Below are 27,621 nucleotides of genomic sequence, written 5' to 3' on the forward strand. Positions count from 1 at the left end.
GCTGGCACTGGTTCACCAGAGACACACACTCAGCATGGTGCTGAGCCCTAGGGCCTCAGGGAGCTCCTGATCTGCTGCAGACAAGCATCCCCAGACCAACGGAGCCCTGAGTGCTGACTGAGCTCCATAAGGAGGGTGATCACAAGGGCTGTAGCCCAGACCAGAAGGGGATGCTGAGGGCTCTGTGCAATAGTGAATCATGGAAGGCTGAAACTAAGGGGTGGGTAGGAGTTTCCCAGGTGGAGAATTCAGGGCACGGGGAAGGGAATGTGGAAAGTCCCAGAGGTCGCCAAGAGCATCGTGCTTTGGAAAGACTGGTGAGCAATGCAGTCTGGTTGGAGGTAAAATAATGGCTTGGAAGAGAGAGTCAGAAATAAGGCGGCAGGGATGGGGCAGGGAGTAATGCAAAAGATAGACCTACAGAACCTTGAGACTAGGGTTAGAAGTTTGCACTCTATCCTAAGATTTTTTTTTAATTGAGGTGAAATTCATACAACATACAATTAGTCATTTTAAGATATACAACATATGTATCTATGTGTGTGGTACATTTACAATGTTGTGCAACCAACACTTCTATCTAGCGCCAAAACATTTCCATCACCCCAAAAACAAATTCCATACCAATTGAGCAATTGTTCCGCATACTTCTCCTCACCCCGTAACCCTTGATAACCACCCATCTGCCTTCTCTCTCTGTGGATTTCCCTATTCTGGATATTCCTTATAAATGGAGTCATTCAATAGGTGGCTTTTCAGGGCTGGCTTCTTTCTCTGCGTGTCATGTTTTCGAGGTTCACCCGTGCTGCACGTGGGCCACTGCTGCATTCCTTTTTATGGCTGAATAATAACTCCACTGCACAAATAGACCGTATTTTGCTCATTCATTCATCTGTTGAGGGAACAGATCCGATTTACTTTCTGGAAAGATTCATCTGGCTGCTAAGGGGAGGAGTATCAGGGCCAGGTGAGGATGAGGTCAGGAAACCACCGAGGTGCTGTCCAACGGCCCAAGAGAAAGGTGTTGATGGTCTGAGCATAGCATGCGACAGTGACCAAGAAGACAGAGGTGGACTGTAGAGGGGGAGATGGGAGCTGAGGTCTTCCACCAGGAGCTCACGCTTTGTGCCTGTGGAAAGCCTTTCACTCTGGCACCTGAGGGGGGCTGGAGTGGGCAGGGTCTGGTCTTGGGAAGCTCTGTGGTCCTATGGGATTCTCCCAGAGGGGATCCTGCCACTCCCCATCACAGTCAGACCAAGCGTGCCTGCATCTCTCCATCTCCCCTTCATCCTGGAGTCAAACTGCCATCCCGCTTTCCCAGCGCCTCCTTGGATCGTATCTAGCTGACATCTCAATTCAGACCTCAGCGGAAAACCACGCTCTGCCCCGTGGCTCTCCCTGCAGTGAACTCAACACATTTTCATCTTGGTTGCTTACAATGGTCCGATTCCAGGGGCACGAAATGCACTTGGTAAATACATGGATGAGTAAGTGAAAATGAAGGCTTCTCTTTGCATTGAGGGGAAAAAACTAAATTGCCAGCCTCTGTGTACATAATTGGAACCAGTCTGTCAAAAAAGCAGATTCAGAAGAATGAGGCAGAGAGTAACTTGATTCTTTCTCCCAGTGACCCTTCAGGCACATCCTATATTATTTTTTTTCCTCTGGGTGAAAGCTGCGTTTTCATAGGTCTTCTGGTAACAATAAGTGCAGTCCAGTCTGAAAATCTTATAACCCTAAGTATCATTCATTTTGAAACTTCATCCCTCCCGCCACAGTGCTCCTCTGGCAGGGAATTTTGCAGACAACAGGCAAGGGAGGTAAGGGAACAGGAGACCCTAGTTTGGCTACACTGTTATGTTACAGAATATATAGAATGCTGACTTTTTTGTCTTTTACAGGGTGTTCAATGTGGGAAAGTCTCCTAAGCCCAGCTGCTCTTAACTTTCCCCTTTGCTGGGGTTCTATCACCCTTTCAGTACAAGGCCACTTGTAAGGAGACCTATAGTTGGCTTCTGCCTGCAAAGTTCACAACTAGACCCAGAAAACATAGATCATATCCCTACTGTCATCAGCGATGGGATGCTCACTGTCAATACCCATTTTTATTCTCCTTGCTCTGCCCAGAGGCAGGCACGCAGCCCCAGTCTGACTTTATCATTTATCTTACTGAGCATCAAATCCAGCCACTGTTATCCAAGCCACAAAAGAAAGGCACCTGCCAAGTCACGAAGAGTTCCCTTGAAGCCCTCCTCACTAGGCTTAATGTGAGGGTGATACACATTCTACCCTTCCTCCTATTATGCCCCACAGTGACCGCTCCCCTCAAGACAGTCCTTCCTGCCAGCCTCCTCAATGGCCCAATGCATTCTTCTCCTTCTCTTATATAAGCTAGAGGTGGGAAGAAGGGCTCAGACTGTAAGAGCTGCATCAATGGTAGTAGATGATGCCATTGGTACTCTGTCTAAACCGTGCAATACTTGCCACCATGTGCCCATAATGACTTCCTACTGCAAGCCCCTGTCCACTTCTCCAGCCTTTCTCTGATGCCATGTGGTCACATGGGCAGGCCAGAAGTGTTAGGGACTCAACACATCCAGGAGCAGCCCTCAGTCAATAAAGGATGGGAACTGGAGGATAAATACCCCAGCTCCTTCTCCCAATGGATGTGTTCTGCACCATCTCTAAATTTCCTGCAGGACTGAACCCAAAATGCACAGTGAAACCTGCTCATCAATGCACTCTTCATTGAGTCCTTCCCTTCATCTTGTCTCATTTGCCCACCAGTGCTGCCTGGGATGGCCTCCCAGACAAGCCAGACTTCAAAAGACATTTGTATCTTTGCTTGATCTCTGCATCTGGAGAATCCAAATGCAATCAACAGCCAAGTATCTCTCTTTGGAAAGTGGGAATGCACTGCACCTATTGTCTTGTTCTTAGCTTAGGGAGCCACTGCTAAAATTTCAGGACAACAGGATAAATTGCATTTAATAGTTTGTTGCACACAGTTTACAATGTGCATTTATGTAAGTCATGGTTTCTCAAGTTTAGCCCTATTGACATTTTGGACTAGATACTTTTTTGGGGTGAGGGACCGTCTTGTGCACTGCAGTATGTTTAACAGCATCCCTGGCCTCCACTCACCCATGGTACCCACCCAGTTAGGAAAAATATGTTTCCAGACATTGCCAAATGTCACCTGTGAGGAAAACTGCCCCTAGTTGAAAACCACTGACATAAATCATCTGATGTCATTTGGCAGAAACAGAAATCCAAAGAAGGATGATGGTGATGATGATGAGGATGACGATAGTGATGATGGTGATGGTAATGATGATGATGCCAAAAATGAAAGTGGAATATAACAACATAACATTCAAATGACCTCACCAAGCTTGCTCAGGTGCTAACGGTGAAGCTGGAATTTGAGTCCAGACATTCTGCCTGCCTCACCTTATCCCCAGAGCTCATGACATAGACAAGGAATATTAAGGCTGATTCACAGATAAGAAATTTCAGAAAAACCACATACCTTCCATGACAGTGACAAAGCTGAGAATCAAGCCAAAGCTTTATGATTTCCAAGCCAGTGTGCTTTTCCCAGCACATCGCTCCATCCTATTTTATGGAGAACAAAGAGTTGCCGTATGGTTTTAAAATGAAAGCTACCTACACCCTTGAAGATGCTGTTACTGCATTTTGTCATTGAAGTGAAAGAATAAAGCCAAGATGCACATTGTCTGTAAACTACTGTTACCAGTGGATCAGCTGTGAAGTCGGCTTAAGGAATATATCTGCCATCTACCATGTTTCACACTAGTCTAATCCAGCACTTTCATGAACAATCGATGTTTTCATGGTACTTAGAGCTAAAGACGTCCTTCCCTACCATAGGTCCAAAGTTGACATCAGTCTCACTCTTTTCGCTGTCAAGTAGACTCTCTGGCAGGCTCTTTCATACCTTAGCATTTATTGAGCACCTACTGTGTGCAAGAAAAAAGTGGCAACTCCAGAATTTCAATATGGCAAAGGTTTAGGGGTTTCAATCTAGTTAAAAACTGTCAGGGGGTAGGAGGAGTCTGGGGCTTTGTCTGGAAGACATGTGTGCAAAGCAAGCAGATAGCTTTTATTTGAAGAAGACGTTTTGGGAGTAGCATAGGGGAAACTGATGAAAATTTGGGGGGCAATCAAAATCTCCCTAAGCCACCCCTTAGAGCAACTTTACATGAGGAACTATGGTGGAAGGTATTAGGGTGAATAAAATACAATCCCTGCCTCCCGGAAGCAAACTTTCGATACCTTTCTTTGTGTTTCTGTTGTTTCGTTCTGACCACCTGAAACACCAACATGGATAGTTGCCATCTCGCCTCCCTATTCCCAGACTAGCAGCAAACACCACCGTTGGCCATTGGATGAAGCTATCAGCAGGGAGAGCCACTGTCAGTCTGCATCAGTTTCGGGAACTCTGCTCAGGGCCGTTTCCTGGAACACCTCTCCTCTGGCACTGAATTGCTCAGTCATGCAGTTCCTATATAAAACCCTTCAGTGTCTCCCCATCTCCTGTAAGATGATGTCCAAATGTCGAAGCTTGGCAATTTAAGCCCTTCCTGGTCTAATCCCTGCAGAACTCTGCAGGCTCCTATGCCTATCCCCATACCCCAGACACAATGACCACTGGGAAAATTCCTTTAGGAAACATAGTCTTACTCCTTTCTTCCCTCTGCCTTCTCCCTACCATTTATTGTTTTGTTTTGTTTTTTGTTTTGTTTTGTTTTGTTTTGTGAGATGGGTTCTCGCTCTGTTGCCCAGGCTGGAATACAATAGCACAATCATAGCTCACTATAGCCTCAAACTTCTGGGCTCAAGCAGTCCTCCTGCCTCAGCCTCCTGAGAAGCTAGGACTACAGAGGTGCACCACCACACCAGAATTTTTGTTTGTTTGTTTGTTTTTGTTTTTGAGATGGGGTCTCGCTTCTCTGCCCACGCTGGAGTGCAGTGGCACAATCTTGGCTCACTGCAACCTCCACCTCCTGGGTTCAAGTGATTCTCCTGCCTCAGCCTTCTGAGTAGCTGGGACTACAGGCATCTGCCACCACACCTGGCTAATTTTTTTTTTTTTTTTTTTTTGTATTTTTAGTAGAGATGGGGTTTCACCATGTTGGCCAGGCTGGTTTTGATCTCTTGTCCTCGTGATCTGCCTGCCTTGGCCTCCCAAAGTGCTGGGATTATAGGCATGAGCTACCATGCACGGACTTTCTTTTCTTTTCTTTTTTTTCTTTTTTTTGTAGAGACAGGGTCTCTCTTTGTTGCCCAGAATGGTCTTCAACTCCTGGCCTCAAACAATCCTCCCACCTCAGCCTCCAAAAGTGCTGGGATTACAGGTGTAAGCCACTGCACCTGGACTCCCTGCTCTCTGTTTATCTGCCTCGGGGTCTCCTACTCCTTCTTGAGGCTTCAGAGCAAGAAACATCACCTCCTCCAGGAAGGCTTCCAGGAAGCCCCCAATCTCAGTTTCTCCTTATTTTCTCTGTCCTTACTTTGATTATAACTCCTTCCACAATCCCTGGCTTACAAATCTAAATAGATCACTACTCTGTGACCCTTCTGAGTGCAGCACAGTGCCTGGCTCATAGTAAATGCTCAAAAAAAAATTAATTAAGGAGAAGGAGACAAGAAAAGGAGAAAGACATGAGAGAGAGAAGATAGAGAGAGGGAAATAAGAAAAAAGGAAAGAAAGAAATATGAGTTTATATCTGTCCATGATGGATGAAGCCAAAGGTGAATTTTCTGGCATTCTTTCAATTAGAGATCAATTGTATCTAGCATGTCTAAGATGGCACATGTTTCTGTGGTATATTGAAGTGATTTCTGGATTATTAACTGTCCATTGTGGTTTAATTATTTAGTGTCAAGGTACTTTCTTGCATTGGAGTCTTTGAAAATGTGTCATCCTTTAACGGTATGAATGGTGACAGGTTTGAGTATGTCTCATAAATAAGGTGCCTCCATCCCACCTCTGCCCTACCCCTTAAACGTAATGGATAACTCAGTTGACTTTGAGGAATTTGTCCCATGATAAATGGAGAGATCATTTCACCTTATATAAAGATGCAAGTTGTAATTAGCAAGCTGTCAGCATGTTCTGCATTGAAGAAGAATGAAAGATGCAGGTCATAGCCCCAGCCTGTAGGCTGGTGCCTAACACAGAGTTGTCACCTACGAAATGGTTGCTGATAATGGGAGTTTTGAAGGTGATTCTTCTTACAGCATTTGACTTTGCAATGAGTCCCATGCAGGCAAAACCATTGCATCAATGTGTCTTCAAAAACCCAATTGATGGCCGGACACGGTGGCTCACACCTGTAATCCTAGCACTTCGGGAGGCCAAGGTGGGCAGACTGCCTGAGCTCAGGAGTTCGAGACCAGCCTGGGCAACATGGTGAAACCCTATCTCTACAAAATACAAAAACAATTAGCCAGACATAGCGGCGTGCACCTGTAGTCCCAGCTACTCAGGAGGCTGAGACAGGAGAATTGCTTGAACCTGGGAGGCACAGGTTGCAGTGAGCTGAGATTGTGCCACCGCACTCTAGCCTGGGTGACAGAGTAAGACTCTGTCTCAAAAAGAATGACTTACGAATCTCTGTGTCACATTTGCAGTCTATGCCAATCTTACCCTCAGCCTGGGGGTAAGACAACTAGTCTAGGGCGTGACACATACACACTTAAGAAATTGTGTATTGCCTGAAAAAGTTAATCAAGGGCTTATTGAATTCCCATACTCTGTTTCACATGACTCTCCCTCTTCTCTGTCCTCCAAGCCTGAATCTGAGCAACAGTGACATCTTGACCATCTACGATGGCGACGAGGTCATGCCCCACATCTTGGGGCAGTACCTTGGGAACAGTGGCCCCCAGAAGCTGTACTCCTCCACGCCAGACTTAACCATCCAGTTCCATTCGGACCCTGCTGGCCTCATCTTTGGAAAGGGCCAGGGATTTATCATGAACTACATAGGTAGGTGTCTCATCTGGTCAATTTATTTTTTCTTTGTGTTTAGATGCAGGGTAAGGTGGTTTCCTCTAGGTTATTTGGTAATTTTGTACTACACTGATTTTTCATTGTGTTGGCACAGTCATGTTTAAGAGCCTGGGCTCTCTAGTCATGAGGACCAGGGTTTGAGCCCCAGCACGGTCATCGAGGTCTGTGTGGCCTTGGGAAAGTTACTGAACCTCTCTGAGCCTTCTTTTTGTCATCTGTAAGATGGGAATAGTGATACCTATTCCACAAGGTTGATACCAGGATTTAGTAAACAGTGCCTCATAACTTATGTTTCATGTGTGGTCAGCTGAGAGCCTGTTGTCCTCATGTTTCATTTGTGGTCAGCTGAGATCTTATATCAACATACTTCCTAATTTCTTCCCAATTTGTGCAACTTCTCAAACAGTGTCTTCACCTTCTGGCCTGAACTGAAGCTCAGCTCTCCTCTAAGGCCTCTTCTTTTCCTGTAGCCTCGTTGAACAAGGACAGTCTTCCTCTCCCACTTCATGTACTCTAGGAGCTATAGATGCAAGAGGTGTCTTTCCTGATCCTCAACGTGGCCTCCAAACCGTGTCTCTCCCACTCATCCTAAAACAAACAAAACAAAACAAACAACAACAAAAAAAAACATGCTATCAAATTCAAGCTAAGCTCACACACTCCCATAACCCCTCCTGTGCTTTCATCCAATCACACTCTTCCCTTCTCATTTCCCACCCTGTAACTCTCCCTCATTCATTATTGGCTCTATCCCCCACTCCTGTTCAACCTTTAAACACCAGAGGGTCCCAGGCTCCATCCTGGACTGTATCTTCTTTTCCGGCTAGACTCAGTCCCTCCATGCCCTCATCTGGTCCCATGGATTTAAACAGTACCGATATCCATTGACCGGTTCGTACTTACAACCTTGACCTTAAACTCCAAATCCATCTGTCCAACTCCCTGCCAACTCCTCCCTTGCCTCCATCCAGTAGACATGTCAGATTTAACATGGCAAAACAGAATGACTTCTTCTCCTGCCCACCACCACCACCACTCAACTGCATCCCCTGCTGTCTGCCAATCCTAGGAAATGACACCACAGCTCTCCTGGTTTCTCAGGCTGCTTCCTCCTTCCTTGTCCCCATATCCAATCCATCCTCTCAGCTCCACTGTTACGATAGGTCTCAAATCCAAGCACGTGTCCCCATCTTTCTATGGTCACCACTCTAGTCCGAACTACCAACATTCCCAGATGTCAGAGGACTGGGACACCATGAAGTCCCACTCATCCCAGCCCCAGAAGAGACTTGCACTAACAGAGGAATTGGTCCAGCCCTATTGTGTCCCAGCAGAAGAAACCCTGGGCAACCAAGGATGAAGGGTTTCTCATCAGGGTCAGAGCTGAGCTCCCATCCACGCTTCCTCATTCCCAGCTCCAAAGCTTCCTTCACCCCCAACATTTTGGGCAGCAGCGGAGAACCTGGGAGACACAGAGGGTAATTAAGACGTAGCATCCTTTGACATCCAGAAGAATGGGTGGGTGGTTGCACCCCAAGAATTTCAATGGGCAGGATTCGGCCAGTGATTAGGAAATGTGCTTGCACTTCCCAGGAATTCGATTGGCATCTTGATTTCCAGGATGGAGCAGAGAAAAGGAGAATTCATCCTACCTAGCCCTCTGCCACCGCCACTACCACCAAAGACCCTGTGGTTGGAGCAAGATTCCATGTCTTTGGTTCTTTCTCCCCCTTCACTTAAAGAAATGTCCATCTAGGCCGGGCGCGGTGGCTCACGCCTGTAATCCCAGCACTTTGGGAGGCTGAGGCGGGCAGATCACAAGGTCGGGAGATCAAGACCATCCTGGCTAATGCAGTGAAACCCTGTCTCTACTAAAAAAAAAAAAAATATATATATATATATATATATATATATATATATATATATATATATTAGCTGGGTGTGGTGGCAGGAACCTGTAGTCCCAGCTACTCAGGAGGCTGAGGCAGGAGAATGGTGTGAACCTGGGAGGCAGAGGTTGCAGTGAGCCGAGATTGTGCCACTGCACTCCTGCCTGGGCAACAGAGCGAGACTCTGTCTCAAAAAAAAAAAAAAGAAAAGAAAAAAGAAAAGGAAAGAAAAGAAAAGAAAAAAAAAAAAGAATTGTCCGTCTCTAACTAGGTTGGTGCAGAAACGATTACGGTTTTTGGAGTTTTAATTTGCAAAAACTGCAATTACTTCTGCGCCAACCTAATAATATGAATTGTCCTCTGTACCAGCACTTGCACCTAAAAAACCAAGCTACCCCCTTGACCATGGGCTGTCTCAAGAAGCCTCATGCATGCCAAAGTACATTTCTTGTGTTTTTATTTCTATATGGTGAACATTTTTCATCCCTGCCTGCTACATGTCCTCCTCTCAGAGAGGCTAACACGAGTATTGATCTTCTTTTTTATGTTTCCCAGGGGCCTTTTTACCTTTGATTGTGCTGCTAAATATTTTCAGAATGTTATTGCTACAATTTTGTGTGGGTTCCCTGCTCTTTTCTGGGCAGTGCCCTGGGCTTCAGGGGATAACTCATGTTGGCTGTCCAGGCAATACACCCTCCAGACTCAGCTGCCTTTGGAGGAATCTCTGGTCTCCTGGCTCCTGTCTCTCTCCTTAGATGTCCTCTCCCTCTCCACTGAAAGATGAGGTCATGGTTTTGCTCATTTATCTCCCCTAGTGCCCAAGTCAGTATTCCAAACCTGCATTCAGCTTGATGCCAAAAAAAAAAAAAAAAAAATCTGACTCTGACTCTATCCAAGGCTGATCAAGGTTAACCAGAAAGTCTGGCCAGTGTTCACTTTCTTGAAGAAGAAGTGTTCTTGTTAATTGAAATTGAAACTTTTTGTGATTTGTATGACAACTTACAGTCGGCAAGCACTTTAACATATATTATTTTATTTTATCTTCAAATGCATTATCTCCATTTTCCAGAGGATTTGGTTCATAAAAAAATCCCTTGACACCTCCTATTTGGTAGGCTCTGCATACCAGGATATAGAGATGAATAGAATATTCTCCCTACCCTTAAGGCATTAGTGGAAACGAGAAAGGCAGTCCCATTAATAGACAATATCAGGATCACAAGCTGATGCTGGGGAAGAGGCAGGCAAAGGATTGCAGAGAATGTTTTTCAAGGATACACAGCTTGGCTAGTTTGGGTAACAAAAAAAAGAGAGAACAGCTCTTGATTGTTATTCCTGTTAAAGAGACACACAGTTAATTTTACAAGAATGGCAAACAGACCGTTCTAGCTAATTGTGATGCCACTCAGTTGCTTACTACTTATGTTGAAGACCATGTTGAAAGAACTCCAAGGAGGTCATGCCTAAAGTCTATGGCAAAGAATGTCATGATTGATTAGTGATGCCTGCCATGGGCATGAAAAGGGTATTTACCATTCTGGATCTAGATTTTACCATACACATATGTAACTCCCATTCAATGGATGCATCAGATGGTAGGGTCAGGGGTTCCTGTGGTCACTAGAGAATTCTGAAGCTCCTATATTGACCTAAATGCCTAAGCCCAGCTCTGGAAGGTGGCCAAAGTTTATCTGCTATGATTGCAATTAGAGCCTTCCACAGGAAGACTCTGGGCCTACATGGTTCTGGAATGTGATTTCTACCTCCCAGAATTCACCTTTGAACAGAGAGATGCAAAGACCCATTCACTGTTTCTTGTTCTTTGCCCACTGTCTCTGGCCAAATGCATGGGATGGAAGGGATTAAGAAACAGAGGCAAGTAAGCAGTACTTTTTGAGAAGACTTTGGTTATTTGTTGTGTGTTTATTCCTCTGAGTCTAGGATAATAACTAAGCTCCATATTGTAAGTCAACTCCAATCAAATGACAGTGGCTCCCTGGAGTGCTGTTTTGAGGATTGGGAGGTTTCCACCTGATTCAAACAAACAGAAGGCTGTGCTTGATTAGTGATGTCTGCCATGAGCATGAAATGGTAGATGGTGGTGTGTATTAAGTGCATTTGTGCATTTCTTTTGCACAAAAATTGAATCTTGGTGCTAATCTTGACCATGAGACTGAAACCATGACTTCAGATCCCTGTATTTCTAGCGTCTAATAAGATGCTCATAATATCTCAGTCAAACAAACAAATGAATCCATCTAACTCATCTTAGTGTTCACACAACATCATCATATCCTGCATGTTACTTAACTTTCACATTGCCCATTGGAATAGGCAATGCAATAATTATTGACTCCACTCTGCAGATGAGAACAATGAGGCTTAGAGCAGTTAATGGGCATGACTGGAGTCACACCATTTCTTTAAAAAAGAAAGAAGACTAGAAAAGAAGTCTTCCAACTCCTAGGGCAGTTTTCTAATTCTTACTAAAGTTAACAAGGGCCCATGGGAACAGACCATTCCAGAACCTCCACTTAGGGTGTTTGGTAAAAAAAATGCATGTTCCTGAACCAGTGTCTCTGGGGTACAGGCCCTGAATCCGAAGAACAAGAAGGTTATAGGGCAGTTTTTTAATTCTTAGCAAAGTTAACAAGGGCCCATGGGGATGGACCATTCTAGAAACCTCTACTTAGGGTACTTGGTAAAAATGCGTGTTCCTGAATCAGGGTCCCTGGGGTACAGGCCCCGGGATCTGAAGAACAGGAAGGTTAAGTGACTTAGCCAAGGCCACCCAGTTAGTAAACAGTGGGGACAAGATTTAAGCCAAGCTTCTTCTGTATCGTGGCAGCAACTGAGAAATTACAAATGCAGTGGGTGCCACCAAGGAGACAGGAGGTCCCACGGGAGCGTGAAGCCGTGGTGGCCCGTATTGAAAAATCAGACAAGCAAGCCTTTCTCCGTCTCAAAGCATTTGGCTCAAGGCAGACCATATTTCTGGTGTCTGCTCCCATTTCTCCCCTTTCATCCACAGTCTGAGCATCTGCAGCTGCGTCCCAAATCCAGGGCTTGGCTGATTTTTCAGAGGCCTAAAAATAGAGGCTCCTGTCCCCCCACCAAGCAATTCTCGAAGCTATTTTCTTACCCTTCTTCTTGCAGACACCCATGAGATCTCCTTTCCCCAAATAAAATCATGATGAAATCCCGGGAAAAGCCATTGCTTGGTTCTCAGAATGACTTTCCTGCAGACGGCGGAGGTGCTCTGCGTTCCCCAGAAGCACATAAGAACTGCAAATTAATTATACAACATAATTAGCTCGCTCCTCCAAATCTGTGCAGTGGGCACTTTGAAGCAAGAATAGTAATAGTTTTCCATGCATTGCTACCTTAGTAACAAGAGTTTGTAGGAGAAAAACAGAGCAATTACAGAGAAAGACACAGTAATAAGCTGCGGGTAGCATTTTCTGGAGTATGCTTCATGTTCACTAATGATATGCAATTGGATTTGAAGAATATACCAATGGTTTATTTTTATTTATTTTTGTTCAAATTGTTTTTTTTTTTCTTTTCTTTTGAGACAGGGTACCACTCTGTCACCCAGCCTGGAGTGCAGTGATGCTTTCATGGCTCACTGCAGTCTCAAACTCCTGGATTCAAGCAATCCTCCCGCCTCAGCCTCCTGAGTAGCTGGGACTACAGACACTTGCCATCATACCTGGCTCATTTTTTAGTTTTGTTATTGTTTTTGTAGAGATGAAGGGGTCTCCCTATATTGTCCAAACTGATCTCAAACTCCTGGGCTCAAGCAATCCTCCTGCCTTGGCTTCCCAAAGTGCTGAGATTACAGGCAGGAGCCACTGTGCCCAGCTTGTTTTTATTTTGATGGCTAATTATTTCTCTTAATGAATATTAAAAATGCATATATTACTTATTCACCAAACTCATGGATTTATAGGTATTCTTAGGATGAAGCTGAGCATATTAATCACCTATTGGTGTGTCATAGATTATACCCCAAATTAGCAGTAAACATTTATCATCTTGCAGTTTCTCTGGGTTAGAAATTCAGGAGTAGCATGAGTTGGATGGCTTTGCCCTGGGGTCTCTCATGAGGCTCCAGTCAAGATGCCAGCCAGAGCTGCAGTCATCTGAAGGCTTGATGAGCACTGGATGATGAACCTCCAAACGGCTCACACATGTGGCTGGCACGTCAATGCCAACTGTTGACAGAAGGCCTCAGTTTCTCTTCCTGTGGGTCTCTCTGGAGGGCTGCTTGAGCATCCTCACAATATGGCAGCTGCTTCTGCTGAAACGAGTGATTCAAAAGAGAGCAAGGGGAGAACCTCAATGTGGTTATGACCTAACCTCGGAAGCCACCCAGGGCCACTTTTCCAATCTCCTATTCAGTGTTGGTGAGGACTACACAAGAGTGTAAATTCTGCTGAGTACAGTGGCTCATGCCTGTAATCTCAACATTTTGGGAGGCCCAGGCAGTAGGATTGCTTGAGCCCAACCAAGGCTTCAAGACAAGCCCAGACAACATAGCAAGACCTCATCTCTACAGAAAAATTTTTAAAAATTAGCCAGGCCGTGATGGTACATGACTGTCGTCCCAGCTACTTAGGAGGCTGAGGTGGGAGGATCACTTGAGCCCAGGAGTTTGAGGCTGTGGAGAGCTATGATCACACCCTCGCACTCTAGCCTGAGCAACAGAGACCCTGCCTGTAAAAATAACGATGATGACAATAATAATAATAATAATAAATGAAAAACAAAAATAAAATAAAAAACAAAAATAAAAAAATTTTAAAAGAGTGTAAACCCTCGGAGGCGAGAGTCATCCAGTGACATCCGGTGAGCAGCAGCCACAGTGAGGCAGATGCTGTTATAATTACTCCCTCATGAAAGGTCAAGGATCCTGAGCTGCAGAGTCAAAAAGCGATTGTCTCCCCGTCACACCGTTAGTAAGTGGCAGAGCTAGGATTCTGTCTGACTCGAAATCCTAGACTGGTTTTATCAAACCAGGACAATGTTCAGTGAGTTCAGTGACCCCCAGAGAGAGGTAACCATAAAGCCTCACTATCGACGAGCTCTTGCCAGTTAAGTGATTTTGGAAGCGTGTTGCTCATTTCTAGAGGCTTTCTTTTCTCTTCGCTCATCCCTCTAGCCTTCATAAAAGGAGGCCCCAAGAATAAGACTGCTTCTCCCATCTAAGGCTGACGTTTCTCTTTTAAAGAGGTGTCAAGGAATGACTCCTGCTCAGATTTACCCGAGATCCAGAATGGCTGGAAAACCACTTCTCACACGGAGCTGGTGCGGGGAGCCAGAATCACCTACCAGTGTGACCCCGGCTACGACATCGTGGGCAGTGACACCCTCACCTGCCAGTGGGACCTCAGCTGGAGCAGCGACCCCCCATTTTGTGAGAAAAGTAAGAGTGGTCTTGTGTCCTTCCCCTAGGTCCCTGGGTGGCAAATCCCTTCTAGGGATCTTTTCTGGGTGGGTGCCGTGGAGCTGTTTAATGTAGAATCTGGACTCCCCCTACCCCACCAATTCACGAGCATTGCTCACAAATGTCATTTTATAACCGTCAGTGGGATCACAGACTCAGGTGCCTTCAGAAACCTGGCCCATAATGTAAATGAGTGAGATAAGCTGTGTGTGAGACATTAGGGAGTGGTGTGAACTCCAGTGAAGGGGAGTGTATGTAGCCTGGTGAAAAAGAACATTTGGCTGGGTGTAGTGGCTTGTGCCTGTAATCCTAGTGCTTTGGGAGGCTGAGGTGGGAGCATCATTTGAGCCCATGAGTTTGATAGCAGCCTGGGCAATACAGTGAGACACCATCTCTAAAAAATACTAATAAAAATTAGCTGGGTGTGGTGGGACATACCTGTAGTCCTAGCTACTCAGGAGGCTGAGAGAGGAGGATTGCTGGAGCCCAGGAGTTCGAGCTGTGATTATGCCTCTGCCCTTTAGCCTGGGTGACAGAGCAAAACCCTGTTGAGAGGGGTGGCAAGGAAAGAGAGAAAGAGAGAGAGAGAAGGAAGGAAGGAAGGAAGGAAGGAAGGAAGGAAGGAAGGAAGGAAGGAAGGAAGGAAGGAAGGAAGGGAGGGAAAGAAAGAGAGAGAAAGAGAGAGAAAGGGAGAAAGGAAGGAAGAGAAAGAAAGAGAGAGAGAAAGAAAGAGAGAGAAAGGGAGAAAGGGAGGAAAGGAGGAAGGGAGGGAAGGGAAGGGAAGGAAGGGGAGGAAAGGGAAGGAAGGGGAGGAAAGGGAAGGAAGGGAAGGAAATGGAAGGGAAGACAAGGGAAGGGAAGGGAAGGGGAGGGGAGGGAAGGGAATGGGAGGGAAGGGAGGAAAGGGAAGGAAAGAAGGGAGGGAAGGGAAGGAAGGAAGGGAGGGAGGGAGGGAAGGAGGGAAAAAGAGAGAAGGGAGAGGAGAGGAGAGGAAGGGAGGGAGGGAAAAATCATTATTATTTAACCATTTTAAGAGATTGGAATGAACATGAACTGGTTCCCCATAGAAGTCTTCTTACCTGCCTCATTTTTTGCCAAGAAAAGACCAAAAGTGGAGCAAATAAATTTGAATTGGGCCCCTTCTGTGTGGGACTGTTTGCATTTCCATGCTGGGTCTCTCACTTATCCTCCATCCAAGACAGAGGAGACCCACCAAATCACCTCTGTTGTTCTCTCTTCTGATGAAATGAGGTCAGAAAAACCCCTTGGCACAATGGTCTCCCCATAGAAATCACTGGATGCTGTTAACAGCTTTCATTGGCTAAACTCCTGTCTTGACATTGAAAGACATATATAGCCATATCTTAAAATGACATTGGTAACGATGCTTACTTATAGTACCCAAGCAGTAGTAAAATGATAGAATAGAAGGTGAAAAACTTTGATGATGTTACTCTTTGGAAATAATGCCACTGTTAAAAATTTATTCTATATTGCTTCAATTGTGTGTGTGTACATGCACATCATACATACATCACATGTCACACATAGACATCTATATATGTGTCATATGTCAACCATAGCTCACTATAACCTCAAGGTTTTGGACTCAAGCAATCCTCCCACCACAGCCTCCCAAAATGCTGGGATTACAGACGTGAACAACCACACCCAGCTAATTTAAAACATTTTTTTTTGCAGAGACAGGGGTGTTGCTATCTTGCCCAGGCTGGTCTCAAACTCCTGGCCTCAAGCGATCCTCCTGCCTCGGCCTCCCAGAGAGTTGGGATTACAGGCATGAGCCACTGCACCCAGCAGGTCCATTCTTAAAAATCCTGCATCTGCTTTTTTTCAGCTCAGAAATGTGGATATCTTTTCATATCATACATGTTGTCCAACTTATTCTCTTTTAATTGGTTTATTGTTTTCCTTTTATCTATATTGATTTTTTCATGTGCAAAGTAATGAATACTTATTTTACTATATTCCAGCACTGCAGAGAAAGCAGTGAAGGCTCCCCCTCATTTTCTTCTCTTTAACAGTTGCTCAGAATTTCACGGGATGGCTATTCCATGATACTTTACTATTTCCCTGTTAAACTATTTGCAGTGTTTCCTTTTTTTAAAAAAAAAACTACAAATAATAATGCAATGTGCAACCTTATACATAGGTCTTTGGACCCTGATGCAAATTATTTGGGCAAATTCATATATATGTACATGTATGTGTGTGTGTGTGTGTGTGTATATATATATATATATTTTTTTTTTTTTGAGACAAGGTCTCACTCTGTTGCCCAGGCTGGAGTGCAGTGGTGCCATCATGGCTCACTGCAGCCTTGACCTCCCAGCCTCAAGCGATCCTCTCACCTCAGCCTCCTGAGTAGCTGGAACAACAGGTGTATGGCACCATGCCCCATTAATTTTTGTGTTTTTTGTAGAGACTGGATCTCGCTATGTTGCCCAGACTGGTCTAGAACTCCTGAGCTCAAGCGATTCATCCACCTCTGTCTTCCCTTTCAAGTCCTAGGATTACAGGCATGAGCCACTGCGCCCCATCTCTTTGGGCAAATTCTTAAAGGAGGAAAAGGAGGAATTAAATTCAAGGCTATTTTCTCCTGGCCTATTCTCCAGCCACCTTTATCAAGCAAAAGATACATTATCTTCCAAAAAGGAAAAGAACTAAGTTAGGAAACTTTCTTTCTTTCTTTCTTTCCTTTTTTTTTTTTTTTTTTTTTTTTTTGAGGAGTCTCACTGTGTCCCCCAGGCTGGAGTGCAGTGGCCGGATCTCAGCTCACTGCAAGCTCCACCTCCCGGGTTCACGCCATTCTCCTGCCTCAGCCTCCCAAGTAGCTGGGACTACAGGCGCCCGCCACCGCGCCCGCCACCACGACCAGCTAATTTTTTGCGTTTTTAGTAGAGACGGGGTTTCACCGTGTTAACCAGGATGGTCTCGATCTCCTGACCTCGTGATCCGTCCGCCTCGGCCTCTCAAAGTGCTGGGATTACAGGCAGGAGCCATCGCGCCCGGCCAAGTTAGGAAACTTTCTAAATCATTCTGTAATTCTCAGCAAACCCACGGTCATCCAGAGGTCTGACGTCCACTTGGTCTGGTTTCATCCCGTGTAGTTATGTATTGTACCGACCCCGGAGAGGTGGATCATTCGACCCGCTTAATTTCGGATCCTGTGCTGCTGGTGGGGACCACCATCCAATACACCTGCAACCCTGGTTTTGTGCTTGAAGGGAGTTCTCTTCTGACCTGCTACAGCCGCGAAACAGGGACTCCCATCTGGACGTCTCGCCTGCCCCACTGCGTTTGTGAGTCCTGTTTGTTGAATTGGGTCCCCAGTAGGTAGAAGCAGATTCACTTCCTCTTGTTCACGATGGGAGGCTGGGCTGCTAGGAGAAAGCATTCTACCTTTCGATAGGGACTTTTGTTATTGTTACTATGGCACAACAGTACCTAATACGGATTGGGGGCACACATACTATAACATTTATGGTAAATTTATCTTGCATTGCTCTAAGTCTTCTACCAAATGTCACTCTTTCTTCCTCAAGTAGCCCTAGGTGCATGGTATCATTGGTTTCTTTCTTTCCTTCTTTTTATTTTTATTTTTATTTTTTAGACAGAGTCCCACTATGTCACCCAGGCTGGGGTGCAGTGGTGCCATCTTGGCTCACTGCAATCTCCACCTCCCGGTTCAAGTGATTCTTGTGCCTCAGCCTCCAGAGTAGCTAGGATTACAGGCGCATGCCACCATGCCTGGCTAATTTTTATATTTTTAGTAGAGATGGGGTTTCACTATGTTGGCCAGGCTGGTCTTGAACTCTTGACCTCAAATGATCCACTCACCTTGGCCTCCCAAAGTGCTGGGATTACAGGCGTGAGCCACGGCCTTGGCCTCACTGGTTTCATTTTAAGAAGAGGATACTATGCTAGGTGTGGTGGCTAACACCTGTAATCCCAGAACTTTGGGAGGTCAAGGCAGCCAAGAGTTTGAGACCAGTCTGGGCAACATGGCGAAACCCTGTCTCTACCAAAAAACTACAGAAATTAGCCGGGCACGGTAGTGTGTGCCTGGTGTCCCAGCTGCTCAGGAGGCTGAGGTGAGAGGATTGCTTGAGCCCGAGAGGTCAAGGCTGCAGTGAGCTGTGATTGTGTCACTGCACTCTAACCTGGGTGCAAAAAGAAGAGGATACTACTTCAAAGCTCTCCAGGGATTCTGATGTACAAACAGCGTTCACAGTCATTGCATAAAGAAAGCATGAAGTTATATGGAAGGAGCAGAGTCTTACACAGTATTTTGGGGGTTAGAAACTGTCAGCTGCACTAATATTTTAAATTAGTGTGTTATGAACAACTCCATTTGGAATACAGCCAGCTCAAACTCCAGAAGCCACACTGAGGTCTTGATAGTGTTGAAGAACCAAGAATTTAACTCTGGGGGGAGCGAAAAAAGGGAAAAGAAAAAATAGAATTCTTGTAAGTTGATTATAAATTCCCCTACATCTGATGTGAGTAACACTGTGTACAATTTATAGACTTGGCCACCTCCTATAGTGGCTATGTTTTGTGACTTCTCACAACTACCTAAAACAGGCTTCACAAATTTCGATGACCACACTAACAAGCAGCTCTACAATTCAGATGAGCAAACTGCAGAAAGGCAACCAGAAAGCAAGAAAGTCTTTATCTGTTTTCATTGGATAGGCTGATACTTACTGAGCACTTACTGTATGCCAGGTGTCGTTCTAAGAATGGCGCATGCATTAACTCTTTTATTCCTGGCAGGAAAATAAAAATAGAGATATCTGTCACTTCTCGTTGAAGACAGGGCACAGCCAAATTCAAACTCACAAGAGACCTTCCTCTCTGCTCTATTCATGAGCCAGCCAAAGCCAAGTTCCCGTTTGCTAGTTCATAAATTCAGCTTCCTCAGCCCGCAGAAGGGCTTTACTCTACAGACCCCAAAAGAATGAAGAGTTTTAGGCCCACAGTACTTACTTCCCAGATTTCCCTTAACATCTGATCCTTTTCTTGTGAGAGAAAATTTTCCATTTCTGTGTTCTTATTTTCTCTTCTCAAAAAGGCAGACTTTATTATTCTGTTTCCACAAGTAACAGGGATTCTTGGACCACACAGCCCTGTGTCTCCATCTGTCTTTTTAGTCAGAGTCCCAGAATTTCAGAGCTGAGGGGAAGCTGAGAGATAGAATACAACTGCAGGATGACTTAGAGATAAAATGCAACTGCCCCCACTGTACAGATAAGAACAAGAGTTACTTATTGAATGTATAAGACACACTGCTAAGCACACTACACATATCTGTAAACATGTGCTTTTGTGTATGTGTGTATATATAGTGTGTGTACATGTGTATATATATGCATGTATAATGTGTGTACATATGTGTATATATACACAATATGTGTACATATGTGTATATATGCATATATAATATGTGTACATAGGTGTATATATGCATATATGTGTGCATATGCATATATGCATATATAATGTGTGTATGTATATATATGCATATACATGTGTGTACATGTGTGTATATGCATATATAATGTGTGTACATATGTGTGTATATGTGTATATGCATATATAATGTGTGTACATATGTGTATATATGCATATCTAATATGTATGTATGTGTGTATATGCATATGCATGTGTGAACGTGTGTATATGCATATGTAATGTTACATGTGTATGTGCATATATGTGTGTATGTACATATATGTGCATATATAACACGTGTACATGTGTGTATATATGCATGTACATATATGTGCATGTGTATATATGCATATACATATGTGTGCATGTGCGTGCATATATAATGTGTATGCATGTGTGTATATGTATGCATATATAATGTGTGTACATGTGTACATATATATGCATATACGCATATATTAAGGAAACTGATAATCAGAGGGAAGTACAGATAACAAGAATCATCTCTCATTGAATGTGTAAGACACATTTCTAGACACTATATATATATATATTTGTGAATGTATGCGTGTGCATGTATTTATACACACGTACTAACCCTAGCCCCTTAACCACAACCACACTTCGTCCCCAAGCTCCAGAACCTTGGGCCAAGTCCACATTGGTTGGTTCCTGTTATAGGTTCAATCCATCCCCAAAAAGATATGTCAAATTCCTAACCCACAGTATCTGTAACTGTGACCTTGATTGGACATAGCGTCTTTGACGTCCTAACCCATGGTATCTGTAACTGTGACCTTGACTGGAAATAGGGTCTTCAAAGTCCTAACCCACAGTATCTGTAACTGTGACCTGGATTGGACATAGCATCTTTGAAGTCCTAACCCACAGTATTTGTAACTGTGGATTTGATTAGAAATAGAATCTTTGCAGATGTGGTCAAGTTAAACTGAGGTCATACTGGATTAAGATGGGTGTCGATCCAATGACTGGTGTCCTTGTAAGAAGAGGGAAATCTGAACACAGATGGGGACACGGATACAGAGAAGGCCACGGGATGACAGAGGGAGAGACTGGAGTGATACAGCTGCAAGCCAGGGAGCATGAAGGAAGGATCCCCCCACTGCAGCTTTCAGAGGGAGCATGGCCCTGCTGACACCTTGATTTTGGACTTCCAGCCTCCCAGTACTACAAGCCAATAAGTTTCTGCTGTCCCAAGCCCCTCCGTTTGTGGTCCTTTGTCAAGGGCAGCCCTAGGACGTGAGTGCCATTCCCATTTCCTTCTAGTGACTACAAGAGTGATCAGAAGCAGCCACTTTAGTAACTCCAGCTGCAGAGACCCAGAGATGAAAAGCTTAAAACAAAAGCTTCTATTAAAATACTGAAAGGTGGAGACATCATTTTTTAAAAAAGAAAAAGCACTTCGCCAATGAGACCCAGTCTCTAAAGACCCTCTGAGCTGCGGCAGCTGCTGCTGGATTTCCAAGAGGCAAGCCTTCCTCCCTCCCTTCGGGGACGCTTTTCCCTGAGATCTCAGCGTTGGATCCGCAGTCTGAGTAGAGACGGCTTCCCTGACACCCATGCTAATGAGTTCACGAGCCACGCGGGGTGTCAGGAGACACACAGTACTCCCAAAAGCCTGAAGAAGAGCCCGGCGTGTGGTGGCAGCGACGTGACAAGCAGGCGAGGCTGATGGGAGATAACACAGGAGGAGAGAGATGGTCAGATCCTGGCAGCGCAGCTCCTGAGTAAGAGGGAGGATGCAGTCTAGGTTCTGAAGGCATTTTTAAGGTTGAGGCTGTCGGACATAAAACAGCTTTGAAACATTTTGTCGACTGAACAAAAGGAACAGCACCGATTTGATGAGCCCCTTCAGTAGGCTGACCTTTTCCCTGGCACTAACACTGTTCAGCCTCACAGACATTGCATAGGTGAATGCCTGTCCACTTAAAAGCAGGCAAAGAAGGACTGGAGACGGTGAGTAGCTTTCCTGAGGTCACGCAACAGAAAGGAAGACCAGAATTGTAACTCAAGCCTGACCAAACCCAAAAGCATCTTCCCAACCTCATCACTCTACGGTTCAGCTTTTGGGCAAACCTCTGGTGCTTAAGAGTGGACAAAGATCTTCCACCAAGAAGTTCATGAAGCAGACGGAAAACTGCATGAGCCGCTGGGCCCAGTGGTGCGGTGGCTCACGCCTGTAATCCCAATACTTGTGGGAGGCTGAGGCAGGAGGATCACTTGAGGTCAGGAGTTCCAGACCAGCCTGGCCAACATGGTGAAACCCCCGTCTCTACTAAAAATACAAAAATTAGCCAGGCTTGACGGTGGGCACCTGCCATCTGAGCTACTCAGGAGGCTGAGGCAGGAGAATCGCTTGAGCCTGGGAGGCGGAGGTTGCAGTGAGCAGAGATCACACCACTGTACTCCAGCCTGGGCGGCAGAGGAAGTCTCAACAAAAAAGAAAAAAGAAAACAAGGAAAGAAAACTGCATAAGCTCTGGGTGTCTACAACCTCTTGCCCAGTCACTTGCCCGAAGCCATAGTTTGGTCCCCTGGAACTCAAAGCCATGTCTTTTTAATCCTAGTCCATTTACCCCAGGACACTTTTAGAACACACAGGTCAGGCAGAGCTAAAGGGAAGAGTCTGGGTGTCAAAGTCAAACACACCCTCCAGTTCTGCTGTGTGACCTTGGGCAAGTAACTTGCCCTCTCTGGGCATCAGAGCCCCCATCTGTGAAAGAAAATAATACCCTTTACCAAGAAGGATTGTTGGGAGCAGCTCAGTCATTCAACTTACTCAGTTGTTCAGGCCTCCTATATGCAGGCACACATTAGGACAGAGGTTCCCAAACTTTCTCAACTCACAATACCCTTGGTGTCGCATGAATTATTTCAGAGATTTCCTAGGCCAAAACACCCAACAATTCCATTTATTAAACAGTTAGGTACAAATAACTGAATGAATAGTTATCTCTTCACAACGTAGTAGCCATTTGAAAAAGTAATGCACATACATTAAAAGAAAAATGGTTTTTTTCATTATGGAAATAATGACAATTGCTGGCCGGGTGTGGTGGCTCATGCCTGTAATCCTAGCGCTTTGGGAGGCTGAGGCGGGCAGATCACCTGAGGTCAGGAGTTCAATACCAGCCTGGCCAACATAGTGAAACCCTGTCTCTACTAAAAATACAAAAATTAGCTGGGTGTGATGGCACGTGCCTATAATCCCAGCTACCCAGGAGGCTGAGGCAGAAGAATCACTGGAACCCGGGAGACAGAGGTTGCAGTGAGCAGAGATCACGCCACTGCACTCCAGCCTGGGAGATAGAGCAAGACTTTGTCTCTAATAATAATAATAATAATAATAATAATGACAATTGCTGCTACGAGGATGTGTATTCCTGTTGGGCTGTGCAAAACTTCTTAAACGTTAGGATCAGATGGGACTTCACCACCCTAATTTCCTGTTCCATGTTGATTTTGTCACAGTTCTTGCTTTTTAGCACAAGCACCACAAAAAAATCCAACTTTGCAATGATGGGTCATCATCGAAAAAAAGGTGGTGCAATATAATGTTTGAAACGGTGAACTATCTCGAGCTCTTTTTTTTTTTTTTTTTTTCCAACATATCATTGTGTTTCCTCGGAACTTTTTTTTTTTTTTTGAGATGGAGTCTGGCTCTGTTGCCCAGGCTGGAGTGTAGTGGCGCGATCTTGGCTCACTGCAAGCTCTGCCTCCCAAGTTCACGTCATTCTCCTGCCTCAGCCTCCCAAGTAGCTGGGACCACAGGTGCCCGCCACCACGCCCGGCTAATTTTTTGTATTTTTAGTAGAGATGGGGTTTCACCGTGTTATCCAGGATGGTATTGATCTCCTGACCTTGTGATCCACCCGCCTCGGCCCCCCAAAGTGCTGGGATTACAGGTGTGAGCCACTGTGCCCGGCCCCGGCCCTCAGAACTTTTTAAAAATCCCACAGCACCCCTGTGAGTTCCTGGTGGCATCCTGGGTCACGTTGGTGCACAGTTTGGGAACCCTGGCACTAGTCCCTGGAAAAAACAGTAAAGTATAAACAGATATGACCCACATTCTCATGGAACCTGGGGCCTATTTGGAAAGGAGGGTGGAGAGACAGGTCTATGAAGGAATCATCAATATCACCTCCTCCAGGAAGTCCTCCCTGATTCCCTAGGCTGGGTGGTGTTCCTCTCCTCAGAATTCCCATGGAACCTACAGTGACATCTGTCACCACAGCTGCTGCAGTTTATTGAAATGATCTGTTTATATGTTTGTAGAATCACATTCCCTAGAGTAAGAAAGGGAAATAATTTTTTTAAATATATAGAATCAAACACATAACTCATTTGCTAGGATTGTCTCCAGTTGATCCTTGAATCCCCCAGGCCCAAGAGGCTCAATAAACAATGTTACTATTACTGTTGCTGATATTGTTAGCAAAACGAATGTGGTCTTTATCACACCTCCGCTTTGCTGCAACTTCCCCTCTTTGATAGGGACGTGGTGGACGACTCCTGAGGTACCCATCCCAGAGACATAAACCACACCACTAAAAGTAACAAGAATCTGACAAATCCAGCCAGGGTTTTATGGGTGACTCTCCAGGAGTCATTTAGCTTGCTTAAAAGACAGCCATTCCCCGGGAAGGCCCTCGTTCATCACAGCCCTGAGCCCAGAACACCTGGGATACGAGACACAGGGATTTCCCAGCCCGGACAGAGCCCACAGGTGCTGTGGCCAGACTGTGGCCACAGTAGGAGCTTCCACTGTTGAGCCGTCTCCTGTGGCCACGTCTTAACCAGCATGTCCAGTGTTAGCTGAGTGCCTGTCCTCATTTAGAAATCTCTGTCTCTGGGAAAGCGGTCTCTCAGAGAAATCCATGATAACCTCGGGGATTTGGGTAAAAGAAGGGCCTTTTGTTACAAAATGGAAGTGCCTACTATTACACGGACAGCACTCAAAACCGCCACATCTAGGTTTGTACCCCAGCCCTGCCTCTTACAAGCACCAAGACTTTATACAAGCCAGCTTTCTCATCAGAAAGATTGAAACACGAACAAGACAATCATAAAGATAAAGGCTTTTAATTAATGGTGTGCCTGGCACATAGCAAGTCTTCAATTAACATCAGCTGCTAATCACCACTCTGTTTCAAAGCTCCACTACTTGTAGGGTATATCGCAAACCATTTGTAACTGTTACTAGGGGATGGCTTTCGAGCATGTTGTTCAAATGTGCTCCAGAAATACACATTTTCTCCTATTGTTAAAGACGGAGGAAAATGGAAAAAGAAAATAGAAATGAGGGTAGGTTTGTGATTAGATCTATAAGGCCATCGGTCCAATTCATTTGCACTCCTGGGAGAGAACGGCTGGAGTTACACCAGTTGCAACCCGAATTGTTTAAAACATTCGACCAGTGGTTTTCAACCAGAGGCGATTTTGCTTCCCAGAGGACATGTGTCAATACAATTTCTAGAGAAATTATGAGTTGTCACAACTTGTCAAGGAAGAGGGGTGCTACCGGCTTCTGGCAGATCAGGGTCCGGGACGCTGTTCAATATCCTCCAGTGCCCAGGACAGCCCCCACCACAAAGAATTATCCATTCCAAATGTAAACCCTGTCTAAGTTGAGAAAATCTGCCTTAGATGATCTTCTTTCAAAGTGTGACTACATGTCACTGCTCAGCCATGTCTCAGCTAAGATCCAGCCCGTTTATGGGCAGGAAAAATGGGGTCCGGAGACATAAGCAACTCACTCAAGGTGGTGCAGCAGACACAGGCCTCCAGTTTCAAATTCAAGCTCCTATTCCTTTCACTTTTCTGCCATCTTCTAGGCACTGAATATACACACAAATGCCTTCCAAGAGCTGGTTCCTGCTGGGGAAAAATTCCATATGACATTGTTTTCAAACTCTCTTTTTTTTTTTTTTTTTAGACAGAGTCTCGCTCTGTCGCCCAGGCTGGAGTGCAATGGCCGGATCTCAGCTCACTGCAAGCTCCGCCTCCCGGGTTTAGCCATTCTCCTGCCTCAGCCTCCCGAGTAGCTAGGACTACAGGCACCCGCCAACTCGCCCGGCTAGTTTTTTGTATTTTTTAGTAGAGCCGGGGTTTCACCGTGTTAGCCAAGATGGTCTCGATCTCCTAACCTCGTGATCTGCCTGTCTCGGCCTCCCAAAGTGCCGGGATTACAGGCTTGAGCCACCGCGCCCGGCCTTGTTTTCAAACTCTTACTGAGGACTGGGTCAAAATCGAATCAGGCTGACTTGAAAGCTAGAGAATCCTCAGCTCAATTCGCAGCTCAGCCACTTCCTGCTTGAGGGGAATTTTCACCAGTGAGTTCCACCTGAGCCTCAGTTTTCTCATCTGTAAAATGGTTGCATGGTGCAGTGGTTAAGACCAGATTTGGACCACCTGGATTTGAATCTTATTTATACCACTAATTAGCCTGTGACCTTTGACTTGTTACCCAACAGTTCTGTGCTCCATTTGCCTTGGATATAAAATGGGGATGATGATTAGGCATGATGGCTCACGCCCGTAATCTCAGCACCTTGAAAGAACGAGACAGGAGGATCACTTGAGGCCAGGAGTTCAAGACCAGCCTGGGTAACCTCAGGGTCCTCAGGACCCTGTCTTCATAAAAAAATTTTAAATTAGCCAGGCATGGTGGTGCACGCCAGTGGTCCCAGCTACTCGGGAGGCTAAGGTGGGAGGATCACGTGAGAGGGAGGTCAAGGCTGAAATGAGCTGCGTTCATGCCACTGCACTCCAGCCTGGGTAAAAGAGTGAGACCCTGTCTCAAAAATAAAAATAAAATGAATTAGGAATGAAGATGTAACATCTGTGTCTTAGGGTTGTTGTGATAACTAAATGAGTTCATAGATATAAAACACTCAGAATGGAATCTGGCTCAGAGAATGCACTCAGTAAATATTGTAAATGTTGGCTGTTTTGGTCATGATTGTTATTACCTTCAAGGACTTTGCGGGAGGATGAGAAATAATATATGCAAATCATCTAATACAGAATGGTTGTGCAAATATTTTGGAAATTAATTAAATGATGAGTTCATATGTTAACCATGCCAGGACACCAAAGCAGTGGTTCTGAGTCCTTGCCAAACTTTAATATCGCCTGGAGAGTTTTAAAAAAGAATACTCTGGGTGACTAATTAAATTAAAATATCATAGGGGGCAGAGCCAGGGCACAGGATAACCCAAGGCCACTCTAGCACTTAGCCTGGGGCTCCTGCTCCTAGGTCAGCTGTCAATATCCTCCTTTACAAATCCAGGTCTAATGATTTATACTTTATCCACCTTCTACCTCCCCAGGGCGAGGACCGTGTTTAGCACAGGTTTGGTACCAAGAGATACTTGTGGAATACATAGAGGATTGATTTAGCGTTAAGTTACTTGAAAGCAGGGACCATGTTCCCCTTGCTCATCATTGTATGCCCGGCGCATACAATGCCTGGCACACAGAAGGTGTACAATAAATGTGTGTTGTATTAATTAATCTGTTAATTTATCAAAGACAATTTCCAGGGAAAGGTTCTTGGGGGAATTCTTTTGTGTTGCCACTGCCACCTGCTGGTCATTTTGCTGCACTGCAGGTAACACAATAGGGATTTGTGTTCTCTGAAGGGAGCCACCAATGTCAACAAGAAAAAGCCTCCCCCACCAGGGGGAGGGAAAGTGAGGCTTCTCCTCTGCGCTTTCTCCAGCACAACTGAGATCACACTGGGTT

At 45.2% G+C, this 27,621-nt stretch overlaps 1 protein-coding gene across 11 annotated transcripts in view; it reads left to right on the top strand.

The window, feature by feature from the left end:
* LOC105495710 (seizure related 6 homolog like) overlaps positions 1 to 27,621 on the top strand; it is a 215,873-nt gene that overhangs the window by 165,505 nt on the left and 22,747 nt on the right. For 9 of the 11 annotated variants that reach the window (XM_011765435.3, XM_011765436.3, XM_011765437.3 and 6 more), the window contains exons 10-12: positions 6,822 to 7,018; positions 14,165 to 14,359; positions 17,509 to 17,700. In XM_011765435.3, the coding sequence (XP_011763737.1) occupies positions 6,822 to 7,018; positions 14,165 to 14,359; positions 17,509 to 17,700 (584 nt within the window). The remainder of the gene's footprint in view (positions 1 to 6,821; positions 7,019 to 14,164; positions 14,360 to 17,508; positions 17,701 to 27,621) is intronic. The other 2 variants (XM_071080314.1, XM_011765442.3) reach the window with 1 other exon arrangement.

Source organism: Macaca nemestrina, chromosome 15 (genome assembly GCF_043159975.1).
Source record: "Macaca nemestrina isolate mMacNem1 chromosome 15, mMacNem.hap1, whole genome shotgun sequence".
Taxonomy (NCBI): Eukaryota; Metazoa; Chordata; class Mammalia; order Primates; family Cercopithecidae; genus Macaca; species Macaca nemestrina.